Source organism: Trachymyrmex septentrionalis, unplaced genomic scaffold (assembly GCF_001594115.1).
Source record: "Trachymyrmex septentrionalis isolate Tsep2-gDNA-1 unplaced genomic scaffold, Tsep1.0 scaffold70, whole genome shotgun sequence".
Lineage (NCBI taxonomy): Eukaryota > Metazoa > Arthropoda > Insecta > Hymenoptera > Formicidae > Trachymyrmex > Trachymyrmex septentrionalis.
The window spans coordinates 1,088,614-1,102,344 of NW_017305885.1; the positions used below are offsets into that span (position 1 = coordinate 1,088,614).

Genomic DNA, 13,731 nt, shown 5'->3' on the forward strand with positions numbered 1-13,731 from the left:
TCTAAATTACAAAAAAGATATTTTATATAAAGTAAAATATTCAGAACTGTTAAAAAAAATACAAAAATATGACACTAGTCTTTTTTTTCTCCCCAAAAATAATGTTGTCACTTATAAGATACTAATATTTTAAAATAATGCTTAACTAAAATATCAAATATGTCAACAGAATGACAATAAAAATATACATTAAACATTACTGTTAAAGAAATGAAATTTAATACTGATAAAACAAGTATATTTATAAATTGCCACAACTGATAATTATTTCTTTAGGTAAAAAGAACGATATAAGATCATAAATTGCGGACTTCAAAGTTAATAATATTTCGGATTCGGAAATTCCAGTATCCTGAAATTATTCTGGATATATCATTGGAGTACTGATATTCTTGCTTTGTGCCACTTCCAAATGATGATCGTATAAAGATCGACTTCCTCTTAAGCAATTTCACACAGCTGACGCTCTCGTTTCTTCTTGCAAAATGTTCCTACGTCCAATGTATCGGTGTGATAGATCATCCGACAGAATCATGATAAATTATTTTCATGTATTTACTTCGATCTTTGTTTGAAAGTTTTCTCAACTCTATCAAGATATCCGAAGAATTGGATACAATCACAAATTACGTGTCCACAAATAGTATGTTAACTTAGTGGTTTAAACATTTTCTTAGTCTCAAAGAAAATCGCGGCTTTGTAAAGCCATATTAAGAAATCGACTATTTGCACTACTCGTTGCAATATAGGAAATCGAGAGAGTCCGAATTTACCTGACTTACCTTCCCTATAAAGGCTTTGAACGAGAAGCGAACGTGCTTTCTCGAAAAGGAATGGGACGTTTAATAAGAGTAACTGTACCTAAAAGAAATTGGGAATGGGCGGTAGCAGCAACGGCGACGGCGGCAATGGAGGCAGCAACGAGTTTGGGTGAAAGGTTCGCGAACGGCGAAGGCATTGCCCGGGGCGGATACGTGCTCCAAAGGATATTAAAGTATTTTAATTGCAGCGGATCTCGCGGAACGTTGGAAGGATTTATTCGAAATCACTCGATTGAGTCTATGAATAGGGATTAAGCTTGGCCCTCTCCGGCGGACGCGGCGTTGGCTCGACGCAGCGCGCGCCGTCGCGCCGAGCGAATTCCAGACGTCAGGAGTGGAAGGCAGAAATAATTGAATATTTAATAGGATAACTCACATATAGCCGCTTTCCATCGTAGCCGCGCGGCGTCATCCGTCACGACGACGGGACGTCGATTTTTCTGTCACGTCCCGTGGCTGCCGATTAATTATACAGTCTACCCGGGCGTAATACGAGGGTAATACGAAGACGAGGACAACTTTAATAAATCTAGTTATTTCGTAGCCAATGCACACACAAAAAAATATTATTATTTCATCAATCCTCCGTACATCCTCGCATAAAAGACTACGATTTCCCGCCCACGACAGTAATATTGACACGAGGAAGATATTGTCTGTCGGAAGCAGAATTGGAGGAGCATACATACATCAAAACGCGATCCGCGATCAGAAATATTCATTGCCGAAACATCATAGAACAAACGATTATATCAGCAACATGAGAGTTTAATTAATTTAACAGCGAGACCAGGATTATTCTCGAAGAGAAATCAAATTTCAGATATTAATTTAAACAAATAATTAATGTCACGAATGTAATACTATTGACAACCAAATATTTCATTATCAGCTATTTAAAAAAGCTTTTATTGCGGAAATTGTTACTATACGCAGATAGCTGCATATGTGAACGTAATATGCAAGTTCAATTTTTAATTAATCTTGATAATTATGATTGATTTGTTTTATACAACAAATTATTACTTTATTCAGTATTTAAATAAAATTGAACAAAGTCGTAGCATATATCACGAATAAAGTTTTATTCGTCGTCAAATTTATATTGAAGATTAACAAATTTATATATATACTAACATTTTGTGAAAAATATTAAAGACTCCTGCGATTATCAAGTGCTTAAATTCTTTTATCGCGGTATAAGAGTATCCGCGGTATAAAAAGTCATGGCACGTCAAACGTACAGCTAAACCGTTACTTTAGAACAGTATTTGGCAATAATTCTTGTGGAAATCGCAGTGCCTTCTGACGTTTGGTAATAACAGGTCGTCCATCATAGTTCTTATCACTCGTACGCGGCTGATCGCAGCAGAAAGTGACGGCTGCAGCTGTTCTCAGCGTTTTGTGCAACTCAATAACGAGATAAACGAAACTACACAATCAGTCCAATTTTTCGAATTTTTAGATACTTGATTGATAACGCAGATCTTTTTTATTAATGTTCCGAAAAAACTCAAACGGTGTGCATTAATTCACCGTTCTATTTATATACTCTCTAATATAGGTAACATTTGCGTGGCAAGAAGATAATTATACTATTTCATATCTCAGTTCCTCATTAAAATGTAAAATCATATTATTAATAAGAATTAAAGTTTCCAAAGCAAATACAAAGGGAGTTAATTTGCTTGAAAATGATAATATAAAGCAATTTAAATAGACAATTATAAAAGAAAACTTATACAACGCGTTATTTAATCCATAATGCGTGACAATACAAGTAAAAAGCAAAAAGTGCAATATCGTTTCTATAAATCTTTAAGTCTTTTCAGCGTAATCATTTCATTTTTACACGTCTTTCGGCTCCTCGAATATATCAAATAGTGTAGAAATGTGCACTTTATTTTCGTGACACTTCCATTGCGCGACTTCGTCGACGTGTCAAGGGAAGTACAGTTTTGCGCAAAGTTTTAACAGACAATAAATAACTCAAGACGCAGGAACGGAAAAGACAATCATGATTCACTCGAGATGTGAATGGAGCGCAACGCGAAATCTCTATCAAATCTCGAAATTGTTATTCACGATTGTGATTTACGCCAGCGAGCCTGGCAATGCCTCATCGCAGTGGCGGCGGCGGACTACGTCGCGAATGAGCTTCTCGTTTGAGTGCCTCTCCATGCTTTTCTGATTAATTCAAGAGAAATTGTAATTTCCACTCCTATCGTATAAAGTTGATCGAAAAGGCAGTCTTGCGTAAATACGCGGATCAAGCTACGTAAAGGGGATTAAAAAGGTGTTTCTTAACGAGCAGAATACGAACGTGGAAAGGTGGATTAAAAAAGTTGGTTGAAAAACGATTTAATCGGCCGCGTTAAACTCGGGTTGCTTTTTCGATGGAACACTCGACGTATACGCGGCCGTGCTCGGCCACTGTTCTCATGAAGACCATTACTGGATTCGTGCAAGCTGATTTCTTACATTGATTATAACCGGCACAAATTTTGCTGAAAGAATAATAATATCCGAATAAAAGCGGAATAACTATTTCAATTTGGTTTCAGTTATTTTCTAAATACCGAAACTTAAACACCGCGATAGGAAATGTTTTTGATAATATAAATATAATTAATAACTAATGAACTTAATATTAACGTTATATGTGAAATGCTATAATTAATACTTAATACTAAATGATATAAATAAGCGTTTAACTCTATGTTATACATTATATATATGTATATGTAACAATTTATTTAAAAAAAAACTCCTAATTGGTGGAGAACAAGATTAATTTGAAATTATCTTGCATTTTAATCAGATCGAAGTAGGTATGAGATGAGTGCGTAAAAAGTATACCCATCGGTATGATATCGGCTGAAATATAATCTTATTGTAGTTGAAGCACAATGTAGCTCTATTTCCGGAATGCAGAACGGCACGCGGTTAAGTATTTATCGACGTACGCCCGATTTGTTCTCACAGCAAGAAATCGCGATTCCGATTTTCACTCGGGGAAATGCATGGCAAAAGTATCGCTGATTCGCGCAGAGCAATACTCTGCGCGGGGCGGGACGCACCTAGGCGAAAAGTTCACCGGCGCAGCGAATACGTTTAACGAATGTAATGGGTTCACCCGTTTAAACGGTACGGTCTAATCAAGAAAGTGGTCTCTCCCGCGAACTCCGCACAGAAATCTCTCTCGTTCTCTCTGTTTCATCCGGCTCCGTTCCCTCTATCTTACTCGGCTCAAGCCGCCGCTGATTGACGATGAATAAAAGAAATTATGCTGCGGTAAGCTTTTATTCGCCGCACCGGCTAAAAAGCAACGTCGTTACCGATCCACGAATGGCGATGTATACACCGTAAATCCTGTTCCAGAATTCAAATCGAGCGAGCGAGCGAGAGAGCCTTAATTTCCCAAAAAGAGATTTAGAAATGGCGACGGTAGATGGAAATATACGATTTGGTAACGCCGAGCGGATTCAATTTGGCTTAATAAAAATATAGTTGGCCGATTAGTGGCAAATCGGCTCGTGCAATAACATCTCATAATACACGGCGCTTTATGCAATTTAATTATGCTAATGACTAGGCGATAACGGAACGTGGAATATGCGGAATTTAATGGATAAACAGATTTTTGCTCGTATTATGTATGTGTATTGAGAGCCATATCTGCGACATGGGTATAACGTAACCGAAATTTAATACCGTGACTACAACGACGCGTATTGTGAAATTTATAGTCCTGGATTTCATGCGTTTCCATATTTTCGCTATGTATACGTTTTCACAAAACGGTTTCGGTGAAGCGTACATTATTACCTGGCCTGGCTATCTTTAAAACATGTAAAAATGAACAAATTTTTTCTAAAATTTTGCCAATTTTTATATATATATCTTTTTTTTTTTTTTTTTTTTTAATAAAAAGATTGATATTTTCCTGTTACCATTTAGAAAAAGTTAATATTTTCTATCAACCGTTTGTAAAAAAATCATTTTATTATCGTTAAATATTAAAAATCATTTTACTGTCTTATTGATTTTTAAAAAGTTTTGAGTTTTTGAAGCACACGCCTCAAGTAGGTACGTATAAAACTGCACCGCTGCATTTCGTATCTATATGATGACGCATCGCTCTGTTGAACAGACAACCTTTTTACATATGAAAAGATACGCGCTTTCTTGGCAAAAGATGTATTCATTAAAACAAACGTTATTCCGCCTTCCTTTGATGTAAACGTCCGTGTCTATGCAGTGTCCATTACGCAAAGTTACGCGGCTCACGAAGAAAATGATGATATGGATAATGTTGCTTTCGACATGCGAAACTGAAAGAGGATCCGACAGCAGCCGATATGCTTTATCGAAATTGCGCCATTTCTTTGCTATATTTTTCACGAGTAACTTGTACATATATGAAAGATCTCAGACGCTTCTCTTTTCGGATATAGACTTTACTCCTTTAGGAAGAGCTTGCGTTTGCTAAAGATTTTCTCTTTTCGTCTACTGCGTTTCAATATTAATATCTCAATTGCAATCTAAATTAAACTGCAGTTGAATAAAGGTACGATTGGAAAAGTTGGAAAAAGGTCGATTTTATGACATTAGAACTGTATTTTATGACATTAGAGCCGATAAATTTATATTTTTAGAGCTCAGTCTCTTAAAGATTTTTAATTTTTGATTGTGCGTTATCTTAAATCAATAGTGCGCGATTTTATGAATTATAAAGGACATCATCGTTAGAAGAGGATAAAATGAGCAAGAATATTAGACAACTTTACTCCTAATTATTGAGTTGAAAGCATCAAGTTGAGAGATTGCCTCGTGAAAGTCACTAACTTAATAAAGTAACCAAAATGAAGCGATATGTGGCAAGGGATGGAAAGTGTAATTATTTGTTATCTCCACATTTTAGCGCATGCAATTTGACTTTTCACTATTAATCGCTAATCTCCTTTCAAATTCAAGTAAAATATATGTTATCAGATTTAATAAAAAGATATCCATGTATAAGTTTCTTTTTTTACAATTCTCGTTTTTTTTTAATATTAATTTTCAGATGATATCAATTAAATCTTTTCATTCTCTCTACAGAAATTTCATTTCTTCTGTTCCGCTACGAAGATAACTTCTAGATAGAATGTGGATTTATATCGCTTATTCCAATCAATGAACACCTTGATTGGAAAGATAAGGCAGATTAAGCTTGGAATATGAAATAAGGGTAAGATTAAAAGCTATGAAACGTTCAGAAACTGCTCACAGGAAGGAAGAAATTATAGACAGTTTTAAATATTTATCAGGTCGTAGAAGCGGCCGCAGCCGGCGAGCTCTCCCACGACAAAGAACAGCCAAATGGTAATAAATCTATACGTCTGAATACTACCTTTTGTTCGTCTTTTTGTAAATTTTAATATAATTTTAATTTTTTATAGATTTTAATTAGTTATAAAGCTATTATCGAAACATTGTGCTACAAATCGTGATTAATTTCTGAATTATTTTACATATATTTTAAGCGTAAAACTTCGTACCATTACAGTACGTTCTCACCATTACAGTATCATATCTTGTTCATCCTTATTAAAATTAACTATTTCGCTATTATTATAGATATTAAATTAATTGTTATTAAATATTAGAACAAAATTCTTACACTATTTCCATAAGAAACAGATAAAAAGCTTAATAATAATTGAAAATTACTTTTTTCTTACAGTATTTATCCTAAATATTTTATTTGTTAACACACAAATTATCACAAGTTATATTTTGATTTTAGTCAACGTCAAGTGCAGAGGAGAAATGTTATTTATGTTTACATAATAAAATATCATATTCGCAAATATTATTCATGATCTTTCATATACTCGTAATCTGTTTTTTCTGTAAATGTATATGTACAGTTATAAATACGGTAAGTACATGACATATATTGTATTCCAATTTTATAATAAAATTGTTAATCATTACTTGCAATCGTTAATCAGTAACTGTATAATTTCCTTATTTTGAGTGGATCATCGCAACGCAATCACGATAGATACATCTATATCCGCGTCGTCGTTCCCGTTGTCTTATCTCTTTCTCTCGCACAAGTGCCGGCCAATAGAGCAGATTAGATGGAACAACGTGCTGCTCCGATATCACGTGCCGCGTAACAGCTTCCTCGACATTGCTTGCGTACGGCACGACGAGCGCCACAACTATTGAATCTCCCTTTAACGCCGGCACGAAATTTACAATGCCGCAATAGGCGCGGCTGCAGCGTGTAGTGGTGCATCGAGACGGGAATAATATCGAGCGCGTACACCTGTCTATCGGAGCCGAATGAAAGCGCGCCGACGAGAATTGCCGGGATGAAAGGGACCGGCGTCGGTGTGGGGCTGCCCATTGTCCCGATTTCTGCCGGCGTCTGTGTGGTAGACTTGTCGCGCCCGTTGCGGTACGTAATAATGTGATTATGGGATGTACCACCTTACCTCCCACCCGATTCTCGAGCCCGAGATCCCAGAGATTTAGGGGAGGTGGGACGCCAACGCTGAGACGACAAGGTTGACGGAAATCGCGTGAATGCAGAACTTCGGAACCTCCCTTCTCCTCCACTTCTTCCTCAATCCCTCGAGCTAAGGACTACGTTATTATGCCGCGAGCGGCGACATGCGTTTGACTCACCTAAGCATATCGTTGGTAATGGTTTAATTACGCGAGAATTACGACTGTTCTCGAGAAATGAGTTCGCGATGTTATTACGTTATAATGGATTTTGTATGAAAATAGCGCAGGAAGTCTCTCGCTTGCTAGAGGGATGCATTTTGCAAAATATATTAAGAATGTCGCTTACAATACTATTACTTTATGCGCTATGTAATAATTATATTATAATAATATATACGTAACTAATGATTCTCATATACAATTGTCAGGTTACGTTTTCTACACAATTAATCTTTCAATTTCAATATCGCAACATTACATTGTTAACTCATTCATTTTATATGAGGAGGAACTAAATTCTCTTCCCATAACATGGGATACACATTTAATTAAGTCATTTTTATAAGTATATTAATTTTTTTCAATAACACGCGCATCGCGTGAACAGCTGCGCTTTTCACGAATCAACTAGAACATTCCTTTTGGAAAAGGCCAACACGAGAGGATAACTTGGTAATTCTATTACAGCCGTGTTACGCTTATCAATGCATTGATGCACACGTTTACAGATAAGTTTACATCTCTCCTTTAGAGTTACTACGAAGCCGATATTACGCCGAGGGTCATATGCATCAGATTTCACCCCATCCAAGTGCCTGTTTACAGTGATTAAATTATGCTCACGTTGCCGTTACACGTGCCCGTGCTAACGTGTCTACCTACAACGTGACGCGTTTCCTAGCTGTAGTAGGGAATGGGGAGTTGCACGAAATAATGCACGTGCGCTTCGCAACTCGCCGTCTGCCACACACTACCTGCAAATTGTGTGTGTGTGTGTGTGTTTTATGTGTGTACAGGCTACATACTAAATGCATCCCTTTTAAGTTGTAAATATTCGAAGTAATGTTAGAAAGAATGATTAAAAAGATTGAATTTCTTTCTAAATTTCTGCTACCTTCCTAGTTAAAATAAAGTTATAAAAAAAAATATATATATACTTATATATAATACGTAATATAACTTTGCTGAGTGTTGAATATAATTATACAACCGATACTCAGATTTTAATTTTATTAAAATAAAAAGCTTGGAATTAAAACAAAATTTATATATCATAATTTATGTAACATGATTATATAATTTTTGAGAATTGATGAAAGCCCTGGTGATATCTTTGTATTTTATCAAGATAAAATCTATTTGAAATTAATCAATAATTTGCGCTTAACTAAAATGTGTTTGTTTTAGTTAAACGAACAATATAAATTACTAGGTTGAAATTCGCTTCGAATAAAGAGCTGTTTGTTGTAACAGTAACTTGTTAAAAATCTCATTACCGAACATATTTAAATCGCCAAAAATTTACTGGCTGTTAGAAAATACGAATAACGTTACTGCTGGGAAGAGTTAATTATCCAGGTCATTCAAATAGAAGACATTAATTAAAAGATGAAATGAAACAATGTGATACTTGTAAGTAATATATTTATTACATTATCTGTTTTAAACCGACAAAGAGTTCATGCGAGGAAATGAGTAGCGTTAATGATAAAAATTAAAATATAATGAGAGGATCAGTTTACTGACTTAATTTATCAACTAAATTATTTCTATTAATATATTAACTAATTATTCTTCTTAAAATTTTTCTTTTCTAAAAATCGACAAGTAAATTATAAATACTTTTATATTTATTGTAATCAGTGTATGTGCCTTGAAATGACTAAATATATCTACAATATTCAATCAATATCTCTACGAATAATCCAGTATAACTAATAAGTTTTATTGCATTTTTATCCAAACGCGATTTTTAATATAATAAAACTAAAAAGTAAGTAAAGAAGTTTAAGAATATAAAATATACCAAACGATATATATTTCTGCAAGAAAAAAATAAATAAACAAATCAAATAGAAATAATCAATAAGAAGAACACATTTCTTTCGATTCTACATAACACACTATTTAACAAAAGTAAAAAAACCAGTAAGTTATATTTCTAAACAAAACTATTTTACGCAAGATGTTTCTAGAATTGATAAAATTAATAAGTTAGACGTCCTTTCGAGTCTGATCGAGAAATCAGATGAAATACCACGCGCGAATTCCATTCCTTTTTTTTCGCTCGCCACTTACCGCGCTGCCAAATTGGAGTACTGGCTGGATTGCTGTCTACCTCGCATTTCAGGCTGACAGACATCCCCTCGACGATCGGAATTCCAAAACCAGGTAAACGTGTTATCGCGAACGATGGAGTATCTGAAACAGGTATTAAGCAATTAGTGTCAATGCCACGACGTCGATATACTACGTAATATCACAGAGAAACATGAAAAAAAAAGAAAGAAAAATAGACGATGTTACCAGACTATTATTACACTGCCAAGATCAATTTAAAATGATGCAAAATAGAATTTCATCCCGCTTTCAGTATTCTGTTTGTAAATGTAATCTCAAAATATTTTGATGTCACACATGACATCACAAATTGTAATGGAATACAAGATTCGTTCTATTCTCAACTTACTCTATTTCTGCGTAATATTCGTCTAAGTGAATTTTATAATGAAATTCAAAAACAGTCTTAATAAGTAATTCAGAAAGTCATAGCGATTGCAAATTGCAATCTTCTTTCGCAGATGATAGTAAGTCTGTGAACTCGCTATTTCGCAATTTTCAAATAAGATTTCCGGTAATTTTAAAATGTATTGGCCAACGTAATCTGATTTCTAGACATTCGAAAGTCATTCTTTGTACGACGAAGATTCTATGTACGAAGATATCCGGTCACTGCGGATTGAATCCAATGTGCACGAAAATAACCAATTTTCGAATAAAAATAGTAGACTTTAAGAAGATAGATTACTGAGGATACAATTCACAATAGCAAATAGAAAAGTCTTTCAGTTGACTTCCATCTTTATCACTTTTGATCATTGCTTTTCAAAAGTCAAAAATAGAAAAGAATGGGGAATAAAAAATAAAAAAGTATTATATGTACTTATATAAATATTTATATGAAATAAATTATATATTAAAAAAAAGATGTTAAAACATTATAATAAATTCAATCAAGGAATGGTATAAAAAAGTTAAACATTTTTCTATTGCAATACTCTTTGCATACATCATATTAAATATGTTACTTCAGCAATACTGTTATATTTAACTTTATTTCTAATCCGAATACAGATGTTGTTTTTTCTTTGATTGAATTAAATAATATTTCCACAGACCGGCACTGCTCCTAAATGTATGCAGCGTTTCAGTAATATGAAAATACTTTTCACATAATAAATATCTGCTTAAATGGTTTGTTTGGAGGTAACCCGTGGAATGCTTATTTCTGTGGGAGTTTATTGTGACCTGCTTTTGCACGGAGTTCACTTCCCGAATACAAACCAGCTTTCCGCCCCGAAGCGACATTATGCGCAGCGACAAAACTTTACATCATCACCAAATAGATATACCGCAAAGGAGGCAAGAAGAGAGAGAAGGGAGAACGAGAGTAACGAGAAGTGTTATCGGAATGCTCGTTATAATGAAGATGTAAATCCCAAGAGTTAGTAATTGAACGCATCAAGTGCCTCTAGAAATCAAACGTAATCGTTGGAGATGACGCGTTACTCTCGTTACCTCCGGTAATCACCTCTCTTTCTCTTCTGCGTTTAATACGAGCTTCCCTTCCGTGTCATTAACGTGGAAACGGATGATGGGATTCCGGTATATTCTGCTAATGTGTATATAGGGCGACAGACGAACGACCAACGAGGTTGGCAGAGAACGATCAAGAGAAGTAGCGGAAAGGGAAGGTTTTCAAAATTGTCGTTGAACAAACGAGGTACAGATACGAGGTCGTGGCGAGTAATTAATGAACGGGACAGTCAAGATTTTACAGGCGCCGAGGTCGTATTCGTTAAAAGGTCCTACTATTATCGTCGATACCAACGACAAATGGTGGAAATATCCACACGCTCTGTTGGCGCCCCAGCGAGTGGGAACGTCGTTCGATGCCACCCCGGCGCCGCTCGAGCGATTTGCCGTTACCGTTATATCGCCGTTCAGCTCGTTAATATCACACCGCGACTATAACGGGACAGCCACCGAGGTCGCAGAATAAATTGGAGATGCGTCAAATTGTGCGGGAGAAGGAAGAGACGAGCCCCTGGAAAGGCGTGGGGGAGAGGCGTGCAGAATATCGGAAGTGTGACGCGGAGGTAGGGAGTAGCACGCGGGTGGCGTACGAGATGGAAAAGAGAAAAAATTGAAGAAAGATAAAACGGAAGATGAAGCGACGCAGGAAGGAGAGAGAGAAACAAGAGCGGCATGACTACCAGGCATGGCTCGAAGTTATTCACTCGGCTATAATAGCGCGGTGCTGGGACAATGCAAGCTTAATGAAAGCTTTTCTCCCCGGCGTACCGACGACCTCACCTCCTCGTCCCCCCCCCCTTGCTGTTCCCGGTCCGTCGTAGTCGCCGACGTAACCGACGCCGCCGGGCACGCCGCACTGTGTAGTCCTGGTGCAACAGCGTAAACACCAAACAAAGGGAACAATGAGACGCAGAAGTGTCCTACAGACCTCGATCGCTTGATGAGAACTTTAAAGCGCGCCCGCAAACTACTAGTTCATCTTTTATTCCAGAATGGACACCGTAGGATACCGCTATAAAATCCTTTTATCACAAATCCCGCGGTATACTCTTTTTTTTTGGAGTAATGATTATGTTTACACGGACACCTTTAACCAAGTTTAATAACATCCGTTATTATGAAACTGGCCAATCATAGCTGTTCCTCTGAAAAATGGAATGACTGTGATTGCTGGCCAGTTTCTAATTACGAATGTTACTAAACCCGAGCTCAGTTTCACAACTCACGGTCTCTTTCTAATGCTAGAATTGGAAAGAGATGAGAAATAAGTTGAACCTCGGTTAAGAGTTAACCGTGAGTTGTGAAACTGAGCCTAAGGATGTCCGTGTAAACGTAATCAATATCTCCGAGGCTTTTGATCGTAAGTGTCTCCCATTCTTCATACCGCTTGCGATTTTTTAGCGTTCTCTTTCGAATTTTTGTAACCCCCTTTTGTATCTTTTATTTCTTTATTTATATTCTTTCTCACTAGCGATATCGGCTGATTAAATTTGACAGTAATAGTAAGCAATTGACTGTTCAACGGCGCAAATCGCGCGAACCGGACTGCGCGAACCTTTAAGGTGACCTCGCTTTACAGTAGAATGAATCTCTTCGAAAGAAATTTCTCCCGCTGTTTCAGCCGGAACGCCCGTAAACTTTATACGGGCCGTTAAGCAAACCTGTATACGACCCGCGGGAGAAGATTTTGTGATCGCAGAATACGTAGAAAAGGTAGAACACACGAATATATGGTGACATTATTAAACGGCTAAAATTTGTTGTGTATGTAGAATCCATATTGTTCTTATACGCGATTTAATAACGACCGATGAGATGAATTTCAGTAAATCTCCGGAATTACGTGTATAATTTCTAGCTGAATAAATTTCCCCAAGACATAAAATTTGAAATAATTTTATTATAAATCCTTTAAATATAACTTCATCATATTCGTGGAAGTAATTTTACAAATTTAATGTAACGTGTGCATTGTTATTCGGTATGCCGTTTCCGTTTATCGAGACTGCTTTTTTACGTGAATCAAAATAAATGACACAATATAGGTAACAATATTAATTAGCTTTAAAAGAAAACTGATTAAAAGAAACGCAGAAAGCCGTGATCACGAAAACAGGAATGCGATATATAACAATGAAAGAGAAAAAAAGAAGTATGATTCGCCGGTGTCGGCCGATTGCAAATCATTAAACAACCATCATCGATATATAACTGCGCCGTTATTGAGGCGACAAACCACCGAATGGCTCTCGTTGCAACGCAATAATGTTCGTTGTATATATTTGTAGAACGATGAAATGGTGGGAATCGTGTAGTGTGAATACAAGTTACAGCATAGCACCGAGAACATGTAAAAATTCGTCGGTTGTGTCATAGTGCCATCTGTGCCGAACAGCTCTCTACAGAATCGGTTTTACGTATGTACAGCGGCCTAGAATCGGGAGGCGAATTCATGTTGCTCTTCAAATAAATTATCTCTGAACGAGATAATTGTAGGTATAATAATGAATTATATTTTTTAGAAGATTATATATAGTATTTAATTATTTTGACTTCGATTTTTAGATTTTCCTCTTTAGATAATTCT

The 13,731-nt window shown here is 36.1% G+C and overlaps 1 protein-coding gene across 2 annotated transcripts in view; it reads right to left on the minus strand.

Annotated features, from left to right (window-relative positions):
- The window catches only part of LOC108753716 (hemicentin-2), a 362,006-nt gene that overhangs the window by 74,939 nt on the left and 273,336 nt on the right, over positions 1 to 13,731 (minus strand). For both annotated transcript variants that reach the window (XM_018495572.1, XM_018495573.1), the window contains exon 7: positions 9,627 to 9,749. In XM_018495572.1, coding sequence (XP_018351074.1) covers positions 9,627 to 9,749 — 123 coding nt within the window. The remainder of the gene's footprint in view (positions 1 to 9,626; positions 9,750 to 13,731) is intronic.